General features: G+C 40.8%; 1 protein-coding gene across 1 annotated transcript in view; it reads left to right on the plus strand.

Annotated features, from left to right (window-relative positions):
- Positions 1 to 15,275: 15,275 nt before the first annotated feature.
- Positions 15,276 to 17,934, plus strand: part of LOC149177309 (KOW domain-containing protein) — a 116,849-nt gene continuing 114,190 nt past the window's right edge. Inside the window, exons 1-2 of the mRNA XM_089420080.1 lie at positions 15,276 to 15,486; positions 15,627 to 15,722. Coding sequence (XP_089276206.1) covers positions 15,427 to 15,486; positions 15,627 to 15,722 — 156 coding nt within the window. The 5' untranslated portion in view covers positions 15,276 to 15,426. The remainder of the gene's footprint in view (positions 15,487 to 15,626; positions 15,723 to 17,934) is intronic.

The raw sequence follows: 17,934 nt of genomic DNA on the forward strand, positions 1-17,934 counted from the left end.
CACCCCAAAGTCACTTACTAACATCCCCCAAGAGGTCAAGATCTGCTTGAGCCTCTCAGTTTCATCATTTCCATGACATTTGCCTTGGTGAGGATCTCCTTCACTCAAGGACTGCTCACTCATCATCTGTGAGCCTTCTTTTCCCCAACAAAGCCTAAGGTCTCATACCTTAGCGCCCTCTTTTCATCTCCATATTAACTATTAACTTTATTATATAACTCCCTAACAATTTTCCCCTTTCCCCTATTTTTAATCATGTATATAAAACTCCCCTATGTAAATACCCCTCCCTGGCAATATAGCCATATTATTCACTAAGTCAGGGAAATCACAGTCCATCTGGGGCTGTTTTTAGCCCATCCGAGTCATTAAGGAACTAGTTGACATCTGGCCAGCTAGTAACCTCTCCCTTAACCCTGAAAACCCCCAAAAACCCATGTTTTCACCTTTCCCCTTGTAAAATTTCACCCTAACGCTGTAAAAAAACCATATTCCGCCCCTAACCCAAAGTTTATGTGCATAAGTATTAAGCCCGCGCCTGTAAAACCCACATAAACCCTTTTCCTATAGTTTTTAACCCACCGCACGCGTATCAAATTTGGAATATTCCCACCCGCTAACCCACCATTACCTCGCGATCGCCACCAACCGTTGGATCGCCCGCCCCACATACCAACGGCTGGCGGGCATCCCCATCCCTGACACGCCCGGGCTTTAGCATCCGGGAGTTCGGCGGTTTTGCCGCCGTACCCCCGCCACGCGTCAGGCTCTGGGGTGTGGCGAAGCCCCCTCCCCCGAAACCACCTTTGCCCATAAGCGGTGCGCTAGAAACCGCTTACCACCTTGTGACGTCATACCCTACGTCACCCCCTGCACAGTCACCCGAGGAGTCACCTGCCTGCGTGGCCTCCTGCCACGTGTCTCGCCACCGTACCTGCCACATCATCATCCGTACATGATGACGTCATCCCGCCACGTCGCCTTGCTGACGTCACCCGCCGTACAATGCTGACATCATGCTGACGTCATCAGCACTTTTTTTGGGCGCAGAGGCGCGAAAGTTGCACTTCGGAGCCCCGGAATCTAATTCTGAGGCAGTTTTTGATGAGCGATTTGCGCCGCAGGATTTTTTAGGCTGAAATGGAGAATCTTCAGGGAATCTTTAAGGAATCTTCTCACCATGCGGCCCCAGGAAGCCCGAAAAGGCACAAAAATGATCCGTTTTCCTCACAGAGCATACCAAAAGGAGCAGAAGATCATTCCAGATGATACAGAGGCCGAACAGCAGCCATTTACTGGTGATTAGACCTGCAGCACATCAGATCAGCAGTCCAAATTTTATCAAAGAGTATCAGAGAAGGAAAAAACGCCAAAGAATATCAGCCGAAGATATTTTAGTGGCTCGAAGCAGCTAAGAATTAATGAGCCCCCCAGAAAGTCAAATCAAGCAGCTAAAGCCCATGCCTACACTCAAATCACAGCTTAAACTTTAAATGCAGGCAGACATCGAGGAGCAGGAACCCATGCATATTTATTTCAGAAGACACTACAGCAAGCCATCAAGGACCACATCATTTACTTATTTCTGATACGGCGACCCTCAGCGCCGCTCAAGAGATTTTTTACATTTAATTCCAGATAGAGTTAGGTCAATAAATTATGTTTTATGACCTGATTAGGTCAAGATGTAATAAAAGCAGTAGGTAGAAAGTTTTGCCCTATATATACCACCCTCTGTATAGTTTTAAGGGTTGGTTAATTGAGAATTTTCACTAGAGACTCGCTGTGTATACCTGAATTTTCCTGTAATCAAAGATTGCTTAAAGCTTGGAGAGCGAACTGTCTGTTGATGAATGTTTTGAAGAGTTGAAGATGAAATTCCTGCACTGCGGCCTGAAGCAATAAGTGCCTCTTATCTCTGTTTATGTGTTTGCCATTATCTAAATAGCAGAAAAAAGGAATAGCCTAGAATTAGTTTAAATACTCTCTATGCTCAATCTCTGTTGTTTCTTGATGTTTTCTTCTAAAAGAATTGGTTATGAACATTGAATTCCTTCCGGCTCATGTTTACCCCAATTCACCTGTGTTGGCCAATTATCTAGGGATTCTTAACTGCCCCTAGGTAGCGCCCTGTTACCTCCTCTGCTAATCTGTTGGAGAGATTCTTAACTACCTCTCTTTCTTTAGCATTCAGTTCATCCCTTAAAACCTGAAGATTGCTTCAAGCTCAGCTATCTTACTCCATGTTCCCTCACTGTTATTAAGGAAACTCAACAGCATTTCTTTCCTCGACTCCACGCCCAATGGTTTGAAAGATTCAGACTATGCTCTGCCTCTCTACCTGAAAGTGTTAATTTTCCCACCAAAACAAAACAAAAAACCCTCTGGACCCAAGACCTAGCCTAAAAACTTTTTCAAACAAAGCTAAATCTAAAAGAGAGAGCCCTCTCTGACTGCATGCAGGCTAGAACCTGCAGTCCAAAGTTGGTTTGTGGTTACCTCGGCCGTATCCCTTTCTTAACCTTCAGGGACAACCTGAGTGATAACATAATGGCGACTCCGCTGGGGACCTTCCTCAGTTAATTTTACAAAGTTTCACGAAGAAGGTTAAAAAAATCCCTTGTAGAAATTGATTTTCTAATTGCTGTATATTTCCTAAAACTACAGATGAAGCCTGAATGTCAGCCAGGAAGCCTTTGAAACTGTTTCTGTTTTACATTAACAGGTTTAGATAAAAGCTGCTTCAGTCAATCTTCATGCTAGTTTTAAGATATACACAGCCATTCCAAAATCTTATCTGGCCCTTGTGAATACAAAAATATTCCAAAAAATATATCCAAAAAACAAGTTCGGAAGCTGGCTCCCAAGAAAAATCCGCGATATACAAGGTCAAACCCAGACCCAGATCCTCCAGCTGTTTTTGAAAACCCTAACATAATTCCTAAAAACCTTAGGAAGCAACAAAGACAGGAAAATTTTGCTGATTTGAGTCCTGAAACAGCTTACCCTAGCTCTGTTCCAACTCCTGTCAAGGTTTTATTCCGGTCTACCTCTGCTTCCCCTAGTTCATCATCTACATCTCAAAGCCCTCCCTTCACACCTTCGTTCACTGCACATATTCCCATTACCACTACTGTTGTTTCTACTGCTCCAATCAGCCCTGTTGTCCCTGTAATCCCTATTGTTCCTGTTATCTCCACCAATATGGCTAATAGATATGCACCCCTGCAATTACCTGCTAACACTGCAGCTTTACCTCAAGATTACCAATCCAAAATCACACATTTTGATTCCACTGGCCCTTTCACAGCTATTCAGCATGCCAAAAAGATGCAAGACTATTTTGAAAACTATGAAATAGACGATGATAGTGTAAGAATGAGAATTTTCGTCCAGAGCCTGACAAGTGATGTAAGAACTTGGTTCAGATCACTTGCTGCAAATTCCATAACCACTCCTGATGAGCTTTACCTATCCTTTACTAACAGATGGGAGAAAAAGAAAGATCCCTTGCACATATTAGGTGAATATGATACAATTAAACGAGGTCCTCAAGAGACCGTTTTGGAGTACTGTGCAAGATTCAACAATGTATATAACGCGATACCGCAGAATTTAAGACCTCCACCCGACCTTGCCTTGTACAAATTTCCCGATGGTTTTGACCCTGATATGGCATATCAGTTAAAAGAAAGAGCTCCTGCAACTCTTGAAGACGCCCAAAAGGTTGTTGTTACCGTAGAAGCCAACTTAATTGCCAAAAGAAACAGAGCGAGAATGGAAAAGAGAAACACCTTCAAAGAAGAGCCCTCAACCTTTGACCAGAAGCTTGATGCTATCATTAATGGCCTGCAAAGACTAGGGGAAAGAGTAGAAAATGTTGAGAGAAAAGCATCATGGGAAGGACAGCAGTCCAACACCATAAGAAATCCAAATTTCAGGAAAACACAGAGCATAAATGCTGGTAGGTCTAACCAAGACCAAGACATCAGACCCCCTTTTCAAGATAACTATGTAGAAGGATCTACTTCTAGTCAACCCTTAGAAGACGATCACATAAATGTAATGGACCTAAAGGGTGAGCATCAAAATTTCCTGACACAAGAAGACCAAAATGAACATGATGGTAGTCAATTTCAGACTAAAACTGGCAAGTCTTTTGATTTCAAGCAGGGTTATGATACTGCTGTGTATGAAGTACACAAACAGTATAAGCTCAGAACTAGGACCATTGACATCTCTGAGCCTAGCAAAACAAAGGAAAGTAAACAGCCCAAGAAGATTAAAAACACAGCTGTTATAACCCAACCAGCTGATACGACTGCCTCAAACTCAAGTCAAGTGATTGTAGAGGACATAACAGACAGGCAGCCTTCCAAGGATCAGCCTTTGCCACCTCCTTTCGCAAAACAAAACTCAAACAGCGTCCCAAAAAATACTCCTGAAGTTGCCAAACCGCAAGCAAATACTTCCCATAGCACTAATAAACAAGAGCAAGTCGCTGAAAATCCAAATGAAAAGGGAAAAACTGCCAATGCCGATGCCAAGACTCCATTGGAGAAGCCTTTTAGTTTAGAAACAAAGATTGGGAAACTCAAGATAGCCATTCCTCTTTCAGAATTGGCTAAACACGATGTGTATAGGCAACAAATTCAAAGGTCACTTCAAATTACAGAAAACAAAGACGATGTAAATGTTTTGGATGATTCCCCTGAACTGCTATTTGGCCCAGAAGTTAATGGCAAATCTACCTATGGACCTGTCCCACCCTTTTATATCAGTCTGCATATACATGACAAAGTTTTGCATAAAGCTATGTTTGACTTAGGGGCATCACACAATCTTATGCCCAAAGCAGTTATGGAAAAACTGAATCTCGACATCACAAGGCCTTACAAAGATTTATACTCATTTGACTCAAGTCAAGTGAAATGTCTAGGTCTCATCAAAGATCTGTGTGTTTCCTTAGTCCAATATCCTAACAAGATCATCCTCATGGATCATGGGGAGCGAAGCTTCAAGGATCCCTTCAACTAGACCTTTCCTATGCTACCATTTCAGTCTTTGGGCAACCAAAGAGACTGTACAAAGAAACGCTGATGAAATACGTAGTAAGTAGTGAAAGCAAGCCTGAAAATTTTCCCATTTATTCAATTCATTCCGATAAGGATTCTTTCCTTTTATTTAATGATCAAATAAATTTACCCACTGAGGGTAAACTGCTAGCTCTAGAACAACAAGGGCACATCAGTGAAGAAACGGTTACCCATAATAGAGAAATCGTCAAAACAGTAAATGCAACCAGCATGTTACAAGAACCTCCCCAAACAGAAATTTTAAATCTGCCCAATCCTAAAAAAGCTCAATCTCTTGATACTGATCACAAGCAAGAAATCACATGGTTTCTAGAGTTTGATGGCTCTGTTAACAAGTTAGGAGTAGGGGCAGGTGTCTGGATTCACAATACATATGATAACCATGCAGAAGGACATGCCTATAGACTCAATTTCAAATGCACAAATAACATGGCAGAGTATGAGGCTCTGCTGTTAGGCCTTAAACTGCTGAAAACTCTAGGTGCTGTAAAAGTGTCTATCTTAGGTGACTCTGATCTAGTTATACAACAGATGAAAGGTAATTTTGTTACCAATGACAATAGAATGAGAGCCTACAGAACTGCTGCTACTGACATACTCCAGTCATTCACCGAATTTAAGCTTGACAAGATTTCCAGAAATCACAACATTCATGCACACAGCCTAGCCACCTTCACAAGTGCATGCAAGCTTCCTTTCGACCCGAATCATTGCTTCACAGCCGAAATAAAACATAGGCCCACCATCCCAAATAATTTCAGAGATTGGCAAGTATTCGAGAATGATGCCCAGATTAAAAATTTCCTTACCCTTGCACACGAATTTTCAAATATTCACATTGACACGGATGCCATGACAAATTCTGAACAGCAGAGAAATGAAAGTCAGCAAGCTCTAGATGCTGCAATAGCCAAACTGATTATGAAGCCAACCGTTTTTGACAATGAAAACATTGAACAACTGAAACAAACACAGGCAGAAGAAACAGACAGAACAGAGGTAGAAATCATTGACTTGAAAGATAATTTTTTGCCCGCTAGCCTCACCCCTTTAGAAGACATGTTTGACTCTAATGACGTTCCCAGAAAACCAAAACTGCAACCAATAAACACGGAAATTGAAGAACACAACATTGGGACACCAGAGAATCCAAAAATGATCAAACTGTCTAAAAATTTGCCACCCGATCAAAAGCCCAAGTACATTGGCTTATTCAAAGAATTTCAAGACGTGTTTGCTTGGAGCTATGAGGATTTGAAGTCTTATGATACATCAGTGATTCAACACACAATCCCATTGAAGCCCAATCAGAAGCCTTTCAAACAGAAATTAAGAAGAATCAACCCTGTGCTGCTTCCCCCGATTGAAAAAGAAGTAAAAAGAATGTGGGAAGCAGGCATTATAGCACCTATCAGATTCTCTGAGTGGGTGTCCAATCTGGTTCCTACAAGGAAAAAGACAGGTGAAATCAGACTTTGTGTAGACCTCAGAAATTTAAACCAAGTCTCCTTAAAAGACCACTACCCTTTGCCCAAAATGGACCACATATTGCAGAGAGTAGTGGGATCATCTAGAATCTCTTTACTAGATGGATTTTCAGGTTTTAACCAGATACTTGTTCACCCAGATGACCAAGACAAAACAGCTTTTACAACACCCTGGGGAACATTTAAGTATGTAAAGATGCCATTCGGACTTAAAAACGCTGGTGCTACTTTTCAACGAGCAATGGATATTGCTTTCGCCAAAGAAATACATGACTTCCTGGTTTTGTACCTTGATGATCTGACCCCATTTTCCAAATCTGATGAGGAACACCTCAAGCATCTCAGACAAATTTTCATGACTTGCAGAAAATATGGAATTTCCTTGAATCCTAAGAAGTCCTTATTTGGCCTTGAAGAAGGAAAATTGCTTGGCCACATTATATCAAAGGATGGAATCAGAATTGACCCTGAGAGAATACAGGCCATCCTCCAAATTCCATACCCCAGAAACATAAAAGAGTTACAAGCATTCCTTGGAAAAATCAACTTCTTGAGAAGATTCATTCCAAATCTGGCTGAATTAATAAGACTGTTAAGCAACATGTTAAAGAAAGATGCCAAGGTAAGATGGTCCCTGGAAGCGAAGCAAGCATTTGAGAGTATCAAATCTGCCTTAACTCAAACCCCTGTCCTAATTAGTCCACTGTTCGATAAAGATTTCATCATATTTTCATTTGCATCCGAGCATACGATAGCTGCTGTCCTGCTGCAGAAGGACGAACAGGGAGCTGAAAAGCCAATTGCTTTTTTCAGCCAAGCCTTAAGAGACGCCCCATTGAAATACCCGATAATGGAAAAACAGGCCTACGCACTTGTCAAGGCCATCAAGGATTTTAGAGTGTACATACTGTATTCACACGTGATTGCCTACGTCCCACACGCCGCTGTAAAAGACATACTGACTCAAGACGGATTAGAAGGCAAAAGAGGAAAGTGGATCGCAAGTATCCTCGAATACGACATTGAAATAAAACCAACCAAGCTGATAAAGGGACAAGTTTTAGCTAAACTGATGTCTGAAAAAAAATTTCAAGCCTTAGACATTAACCAGCTGGACAATGAACCGGAGCTGGCGACTCCACAGATCAGTGAAATATTTCTGCAATGCCCCTGGTACACTGATATTTGCTTTGTATTGTTAAACCTGTGTGCTCCCCCAGGATTGTCCAGGACAAAGAAAAGATTTTTGAAAATGAAGGCTTTGAGATTTTGTGTTATTGATGGTGCATTATTTTGGAGAAATCATGAAGGTATATTGTTGAATTGTTTAACCATGCACGAAACTAACAATGTCATGAAAGAATTCCATGCAGGTGATTGTGGAGGACATCTCTACTGGAAGTCCACAACAGACAAAATCCTGAGGGCTGGTTTCTACTGGCCCACTCTCTTTGCAGATGTTAAAAAGTTTTCCACGACATGTCACAAGTGCCAAATTTTTGAAGGCAAGAGAAAGTTGTTGCCCCTGCCCCTTAAACCAATCTCCACCGAAAAACCTTTTCAACAATGGGGTCTTGACTTCATTGGAGAAATTCATCCATCTTCCTCAGGCCAGCACAAATGGATCCTAACAGCCACCGATTATTTCACCAAGTGGGTTGAAGCCATTCCCTGTAGACAAGCCAATGATACCATCATTATCCAATTCCTTGAATGCAACATCCTTTCCAGATTTGGCTGCCCTGAGAAGATCATCACTGACAATGCCGCTGCCTTTAAGTCCAAAAAGATGATCAGTTTCTGCCATAAGTTTCATATCACCTTGGGCCACTCTACAGCATATTACCCTCAAGGCAATGGATTGGCCGAATCATCTAACAAGAGCCTCATCAACATCATAAAGAAAATGCTAGAAGAAAACAAGAAAAACTGGCACAAAAAGCTGGTGAATGCCCTATGGGCAAACAGACTTTCAAGCAAAAGATCAATTGGAATGAGCCCTTATGAGCTGGTATATGGCATGGAGGCTAGATTTCCTTCATCCCTGGGCATTCCCACCATCAAACTGTTACAGGAAATTCAGGCTGAACCAAATGACATTCAAAGAAGAATTAATCAGACAATTCATCTTCAGCAAATGAGAGAACAAGTCTATGACAGAGCACAAATCATACAAGAAAAGCTCAAAAAGATGTTTGATAAGAGGGCTAAATCTGAAGATTTCAATATTGGTGACAAAGTTTTGAAGTGGGACTCAAGAAGAGAAGACAAGGGCAAGCATGCAAAGTTTGATTTCCTATGGAAAGGCCCATTTATTATTTCTGCTGTTCAAGGAAACAACACCTATTTTCTCAGATCTATGGAGGACAACACCGTTGAAGAAGGCCCTGTGAATGGCAGGATGTTGAAACATTATCACGATCCTTGTTGTTGAAACAATGCAAGTTCTGTAAATATCTTTGTACAGTTATATTGTGTATATATGAGCACTGTTTTTAATTCCTTTTGATAAGCAGGCCGATTATTGAAGGAACAGTAGTAAATTCATGGAGGCACAGCCGGTGCTGGTTATCCAGTTTTTAAAGACCTATCTCTGTATCAATCTCAGCAAAGCAGCAAGAGTAACAAAGTCATAACAGCAATTCGGGTCAAAGAGAAGCTGTTTTGCACTTGCAATTTTCAGGCAAGAAAGGGTTAACAGGAGAGGAAAAATTTCAGCAAATTGTTTCAGACCAAAGCTGAAGGAAGAACATCAATTTGCAATCCATGTTTTCAAAGATATATTCTCAGGCGACATTGTACATAATAATCCAGCACGCAGAAGAAAGCAGGCGTTGCTGAGCAGTTCACAAAGATTCACTTGAGGAGAAGGTTGTTTTGTCACAGAGTTTCATATTTCTAATAGCCAGAGCAAAGAAGTTTTTCAGTTTACGGTGACAACAGAGATCAAGGCAGTCTGACCTGCTGTTCTTGACTTTTCACAAGGAAAAGCCATCCCCAAGTGGAGCCACTGTTAGCCTCCTGTTGCAACAGGTTTCATTTTTCATGATTGACATTTTTACATGCCAAATATGTCATCTTTCTTGCAGCAAGGTTCCATATTTCCAGAGAAGAGAACCAGAGAAGAAGTAATAAAGTGTGCCAATTCAAATTCCACTGCTGTTTCCAATTTTGATGAGTTGTTCCAGTTTTGAAGAATTTCTTAAAGGGAGGTCCAGACAGTCTAATCCTGGCCTCCCTAGGTTTCAATTTCCTGTTTTAGAATATAGAGAATGACATCTGTCCAAACAGTTTAATCTTGGCAGATTTGTAGATAGGTAGAGAAAGGGTCCCATTGTTTAATCTGGGCCCTGGCAGAAATAAGTGCAGATCTAGATAGGAAAATTCAAAAGAAAAATTGTGAATCTGGGTCTGCAAGTCTAAGTGCACCCAAAACAAAAAGAAGAAAAATGTTAGGACAGTAGGCTAGGTAGGTAGCTTTGATGTGGCAGAATCATAATTGGTGATCAATTTTGTATCTCACAATGTCTCATCTTTTCAGATCACAGTTATCAGGCAGTTTTGCAGTTTCATGAAGGTACTCAAGCTGGAATTCACTAACCTCCCCTTTCTTCTCATCACCCCAAAGTCACTTACTAACATCCCACAAGAGGTCAAGATCTGCTTGAGCCTCTCAGTTTCATCATTTCCATGACATTTGTCTTGGTGAGGATCTCCTTCACTCAAGGACTACTCACTCATCATCTGTGAGCCTTCTTTTCCCCAACAAAGCCTAAGGTCTCATACCTTAGCGCCCTCTTTTCATCTCCATATTAACTATTAACTTTATTATATAACTCCCTAACAATTTTCCCCTTTCCCCTATTTTTAATCATGTATATAAAACTCCCCTATGTAAATACCCCTCCCTAGCAATATAGCCATATTATTCACTAAGTCAGGGAAATCACAGTCCATCTGGGGCTATTTTTAGCCCATTCGAGTCATTAAGGAACTAGTTGACATCTGGCCAGCTAGTAACCTCTTCCTTAACCCTGAAAACCCCCAAAAACCAATGTTTTCACCTTTCCCCTTGTAAAATTTCACCCTAACGCTGTAAAAAAACCATATTCCGCCCCTAACCCAAAGTTTCTGTGCATAAGTATTAAGCCCGCGCCTGTAAAACCCACATAAACCCTTTTCCTATAGTTTTTAACCCACCGCGCGCGTATCAAATTTGGAATATTCCCACCCGCTAACCCACCGTTACCTCGCGATCGTCGCCAACCGTTGGATCGCCCGCCCCACAAATCAACGGCTGGCGGGCATCCCCATCCCCGACACGCCCGGGCTTTAGCATCCGGGAGTTCGGCGGTTTTGCCGCCGTACCCCCGCCACGCGTCAGGCTCTGGGGTGTGGCGGAGCCCCCTCCCTCGAAACCACCTTTGCCCATAAGCGGTGCGCCAGAAACCGCTTACCACCTTGTGACGTCATACCCTACGTCACCCCCTGCATAGTCACCCGATGAGTCACCTGCCTGCGTGGCCTCCTGCCACGTGTCCCGCCACCGTACCTGCCACGTCATCATCCGTATGTGATGACGTCATGCTGACATCATCCCGCCACGTCGCCTTGCTGACGTCACCCGCCGTACAATGCTGACGTCATCAGCACTTTTTTGGGCGCAGAGGCGCGAAAGTCGCACTTCGGAGCCCCGGAATCCAATTCTGAGGCAGTTTTTGATGAGCGATTTGCGCCGCAGGATTTTTTAGGCCGAAATGGAGAATCTTCAGGGAATCTTTAAGGAATCTTCTCCCCATGCGGCCCCAGGAAGCCCGAAAAGGCGCAAAAATGATCCATTTTCCTCACAGAGCATACCAAAAGGAGCAGAAGATCATTCCAGATGATACAGAGGCCGAACAACGACCATTTACTGGTGATTAGACCTGCAGCACATCAGATCAGCAGTCCAGATTTTATCAAAGAGTATCAGAGAAGGAAAAAACGCCAAAGAATATCAGCCGAAGATATTTTAGTGGCTCGAAGCAGCTAAGAATTAATGAGCCCCCCAGAAAGTCAAATCAAGCAGCTAAAGCCCATGCCTACACTCGAATCACAGCTTAAACTTTAAATGCAGGCAGACATCGAGGAGCAGGAACCCATGCATATTTATTTCAGAAGACACTACAGCAAACCACCAAGGACCACATCATTTACTTATTTCTGATATGGCGACCCTCAGCGCCGCTCAAGAGATTTTTTGCATTTAATTCCAGATAGAGTTAGGTCAATAAATTATGTTTTATGACCTGATTAGGTCAAGATGTAATAAAAGCAGTAGGTAGAAAGTTTTGCCCTATATATACCACCCTCTGTATAGTTTTAAGGGTTGGTTAATTGAGAATTTTCACTAGAGACTCGCTGTGTATACCTGAATTTTTCTGTAATCAAAGATTGCTTAAAGCTTGGAGAGCGAACTGTCTGTTGATGAATGTTTTGAAGAGTTGAAGATGGAATTCTTGCGCTGCGGCCTGAAGCAATAAGTGCCTCTTATCTCTGTTTATGTGTTTGCCATTATCTAAATAGCAGAAAAAAGGAATAGCCTAGAATTAGTTTAAATACTCTCTATGCTCAATCTCTGCTGTTTCTTGATGTTTTCCTATAAAAGAATTGGTTATGAACATTGAATTCCTTCCGGCTCATGTTTACCCCAATTCACCTGTGTTGGCCAATTATCTAGGGATTCTTAACTGCCCCTAGGTAGCGCCCTGTTACCTCCTCTGCCAATCTGTTGGAGAGATTCTTAACTGCCTCTCTTTCTTTAGCATTCAGTTCATCCCTTAAAACCTGAAGATTGCTTCAAGCTCAGCTATCTTGCTCCATGTTCCCTCACTGTTATTAAGGAAACTCAACAACATTTCTTTCCTCGACTCCACGCCCAATGGTTTGAAAGATTCAGACTATGCTCTGCCTCTCTACCTGAAAGTGTTAATTTTCCCACCAAAACAAAACAAAAAACCCTCTGGACCCAAGACCTAGCCTAAAAACTTTTTCAAACAAAGCTAAATCTAAAAGAGAGAGCCCTCTCTGACTGCAGGCAGGCTAGAACCTGCAGTCCAAAGTTGGTTTGTGGTTACCTCGGCCGTATCCCTTTCTTAACCTTCAGGGACAACCTGAGTGATAACACTATTGTCAACAAAATCACATTTTAAATGACTAGCTTTCTCTAGAGCGGCTCTGAGACTCCTACTAGGATGCATCTCTGCAAATGGTCTGATTTAACTATTCCAAAGGAATTTGGAGGATGGGGACTGCTAGACAATTATACCTTTGGAAATGCTTGCTCATAAAATCATTCTGGAGAGCTGTTAATGGTAGTGGAATATGGCAAGATATCATACATTTGAAATATTTGAGACATCATACATTGGAAGAATTATTCAGGAATAATACCACATTCAGAAATTATGGGTCCATAATCTGGAGGAGCCACTTGAAGATACTTCCATGGTGGCGCATGAGGATGGAGTGGGAATTTGGAGATGGTGGGAAAATTCTGATTGGCACTGATAACATCAAAGGATTGAATAGAGAGCAGAACTTACAGGGACACACATTGGAAATCATCAACAGAAAAGGATTCTTTTTCCTGAGCCAAGCTATTAGTAGATTCCACAATAGCTGTCCTATATGGAAAGTAGCTTTAGAATTGGGACTGACTGGACAATGTGCAATCAAATGGTGAGAATTTACCACTTCTCTCAGCTAGGCAAGTCTTTTCCATAAAACCCGGACAGACAATATCTCTTGGAGTGGGAAATTGCACAATCAGGCACTATTGGTAGTTGATGCTTATAGATACTATATCACTCAGAGACACAATCTCCAACAGACTTCTTGGTTTTACAAGGTATGGAAACTGAAGATCCCTCTTAAAATTACTTTGTTTACCTAGCTAGTATGGAAGAATAAAATACTGACCTAGGACAAGTTACACAAGAGAGGCTTTCAGGGTCCTGGTATCTGCTTTTTCTGTAGAAATTCCTTAGAATTTGCAGATCACATTTTCTTTCTTTGTCCCTCATCTGCATGGATTTGGAGAAACATCGCATATTTCTTGAACATCCCTCTGATTTCGACGACAAATTTGGAAAACTCCATGTCCCAATGGTATGCATGTGCATCTGGGGAATTAGCGATGCCCATATATATTATATGGGAGATCTGGAATGCAAGGAACAAACATATATTTGAGGGGAAGCCAATTGACTACAACAAAATCTGCTACAAAGCGATCTGATGGGCGGATGTTATTCCATTACACACACATTCAAATCGGATCTCTGTGAAGACAAGATCTTCTCCTACAATCATTATGCCTGCCAGGTGGTTCGATGGAGCATCACAAAGGGGATCATGTGGATGTGGAGCGATTCTCAAACCAGACAATAACATTATATACAACCCTCACTAGAATGGAGGTCTTGGTACCAACACTAGAGCTGAAATCATGACACTTTGGGGGTTGCTCTGGTTCGCCAAAGAGAAACATCTGAATATCATCAACATCTATGGAGACTCCAAAACTCTCATAGAAGGTATTTTGGGACACTCTGCATTTGACCCACCTCTATTATCTGGATGGATCAATAGGATTAAACAGGTGCTGGCCTCTCTCACTTCCTACTCCATGACACATGTATACAAAGAGGACAACAAGGAAGCGGACCAACTATTCAAAGCATGTCTACAAGGGCAATATGGTATCATGCATTACAAACTAATAGTAGATCAACACATTAGAGAGGAAGGCGAGATCAACTTGCCATAAAGATGAATCCCGTTTTACTAGTTTTTCTTATCTTGAGTAACATTTTGATGGGCAGACAGACACCACAATTTTTTAATTTTGCTCTGTATTTGCTTTTTGGATTAGTGTATTAAGGATTGTCTAAAATGAATGATATATTCAGATCATCTAGCAACTCTTGCCTACTTGGCACTTTATTTTTCGTGATATATTTGATCTGATGCATGTACTGGACTATTATTCTCACTGATGCATGTACTGGACTTTTAAATATATATAAAAGCCAACGTTTTTTCTTTAGAAAAGAAAAGGATGATTTGCCCATCAGCCATTATCAATTTAACATTGACCAGTGTAGCTTATAATTATTTATGCAATTTTTCCGAGAGCATAATTTCTAATTTGAATTGGAGAAGCTAAACTAACTGCAAAACAAAAATACAATATAACAAATTAAATTTTATTATTTTTATTATTAATTGAGCTAAAATTTAAATTTTTACACTACAACATCTCCATCATACCATACTTTATTCTATATTACTTTTTTTTTTTTTAATTGAATGAACATATAAATGTTAAATGTTTATATTAAATGTTAAACATTTACACTAAAAAACCAAAAACCTCTACACACAATAATATTTTATTACCTACCATTTTAAATAGTATAATTTTTATATTTTAACAAATTCTCAAACCACAATAATATTTTATTACATAACATTTTAAATAATATAATTGTATATTTTAAAAATGTGTTAAATGCAGTCATATATCACAAAAAAAAAATTGAATAACGCTTTCTTAGATTTCACAAGGGAATTTTTGTTATTGTAAAATTTACTAAATCTCAATTTTTTCATTGGCTGAAGTAAATATTTATTTCGCACCCTCTCCTTTTGAGTCTCCAGAGCCTAGTTACAACACAATATTGTGTGGATGGGCTTAGAGACTCGTCTTCTTAACAGTCTAGTAAAACCTCTCTAAAACCCCCGGCAGTTTGCTCTGCATTTTCAAACCCTGGCCAGTACCGCAACCAGTAGCACCATCCATGGGTTGGAAGGCCGCTGAAAAGCTTATTAAGACCTGGAAAATTCTTAGAGGGGATAAGGCACGATCCCTTACATTATCCCAGTTTTCAGCAATTACTAATTAAAAATAGCACAAGATAAAAGAATTCCTTTAACAATTAGGCACGATTGGCGTTATGAGGTTGCTTAGAATGATCATTTTAAATTGAACAATTTGCAGGTCATGATAAATGCAGGGAAGGATAAAGGTCAGACGGGCGTGATCAAGCGAGTAGTTAGATCCCAAAACCGAGTTATTGTCGAGGGAAAGAACTTGGTAACGCTGCAATTCCTGTGTATAATGATTTATGTTATGCTTTTTCCCACTCGTCTTACTAGGGTTTCATTCATTATTGCCATTTGTCTGTATTGTGTTTTTACTTAACGCAGCCCTCGTATTCTGCAATGAGTAACACATTGAAATCTGTAGATTTGCTGTTTGGTTTCAATATACAGTCGACAAACCACGACATAAACATGTATTGCCATAACTGCATTTTTCCTCCTCCATTCCTTTTTCCATTTAAACTTTGGATTTTTGGATATTGATAGAATTCAGTCGATTGGTTTGCAAATGATGCTCTCAGCTCCAGGATTATGGGAAACTGATTTTACCAATATTGTCATGGCGTATATTATTGAAGATGGGCAGTTTTGCGGTTTTTTCTTCATCTTCTTTGCATTTTCTTTCCCAATTTTGAATATTGTTCCGAATAGACATGGCGTGAGGCTGCATTGCAAAGGGATGATTTCCTCTGTTAAAGGTGCCAGGTCCGAGGGTCATCTAGTCTGCCACGCTCCTGGTTCTCATGCCATATGGGTGGGACAGGTTACAGCAAGAGTTGAACCCTCGTGGACCACTTAACACTCGGTGGATCTTGCCAGTGATTAAATCCCCCGTTTGCATCTTTTTTCGTTATCTATTTATCCATAGTGTTATGTGTTAAGATTCTCAGATCATGGGAAGCAGACCTGTACTCAGACAATCTAAACTCTAAAACTAGGAACTGAAAAACTGATTAACACTTCTCAGTGGAAATATGAACACCAGATCTGCAAAGTTCAAGCACATACTCTGAAAAAAAAATGAACCGGACGTACAAAATCTGTACCACTCAATCACATCCCTCTTCATCTTTTTCTTCTTTTTCCAAGGAAAGAAATGAGCCTCCCTCTCAGCCTGAAGCAAAAGTGACTTTGCTGGTACCAGGTCAGCCCAAAATTATATGCACTTAAGAGTTCTTTCTCAGGCTCTAAGCCATTACAACAATATTCATCAACGTATCAGAGATCAACATGTCACTTGCGGGGATTTGAACTTGGGTGGGAATGATAATAATTGTTCTGCCCAACCACCCAAGATAACACCAATTAACAATCACATCCTTCTTCTATTATCAGAAAGAAGAAAATTACGATGTAATAGCTCATACTCAATCTCTCTCACTCCTACTGTCAGTACCAGGTACCAGGTCAGCCCACAATTATGCGCACTTAAGAGTTCTTTTCTCAGGCTCTAAGCCATTACAACAATATTCATCAATGTATCAGAGATCAACATGTCACTTGCGGGGATTTGAACTTGGGTGGGAATGATAATAATCGTTCTGCCCAACCACCCAAGATAACACCAATTAACAATCACATTCTTCTTCTATTATCAGAAAGAAGAAAATTACAATGTAATAGGTCATACTCAGCCCAGGTACCAGCAAAAGTGACTTTGCTGGTACCAGGTCAGCCCACAATTATACGCACTTAAGAGTTCTTTTCTCAGGCTCTAAGCCATTACAACAATATTCATCAATGTATCAGAGATCAACATGTCACTTGCGGGGATTTGAACTTGGGTGGGAATGATAATAATCGCTCTGCCCAACCACCCAAGATAACACCAATTAACAATCACATCCTTCTTCTATTATCAGAAAGAAGAAAATTACGATGTAATAGCTCATACTCAATCTCTCTCACTCCTACTGTCTTACTCAAAACAGGGATGAATAAACCACCCTCCCTGCCATGCTTTTATAGATGCTCAGGGATTACAAAAAATTGACCACCCTGTGGTGCTAAAATGGGAAACCCTGACTCAGAGAATCACTTAGACTAGAGCGCCCTACTCTGAATGTGTGAGCACTTAGAATAACATGCCCAACTAGATTTGAGATCAATGCTCAACTAATTCTAGAACATATCCTGTCATGTTGCCTAAACTAAATAAAAACAGCAGCTAACTGAGGAGAAAGGAAGCCCCTATCAAATTCTGGAAGAGCATGTTCAAAGTTCAAACTTCAGTCCTTAAACAGAAAGCAAATTCTAATGATAAGAAAGGACTGAAATTGGAAGTGCTCTTATGGCTGGTGCATGCATTTTTTACTATTTAGTACTCTAACGCCGGTGCATGCATGCCTACATCATGTATGCGCTTGCTATGTCCCTACATGACTGTAGCTCGCCTCCTAAAGCAACTAGTGCTGCACTTTCGT

Source organism: Pinus tabuliformis, chromosome 4_1 (genome assembly GCF_031772625.1).
Source record: "Pinus tabuliformis cultivar Carrire ecotype Pingquan chromosome 4_1, CPIR1, whole genome shotgun sequence".
NCBI classification, from domain to species: Eukaryota; Viridiplantae; Streptophyta; class Pinopsida; order Pinales; family Pinaceae; genus Pinus; species Pinus tabuliformis.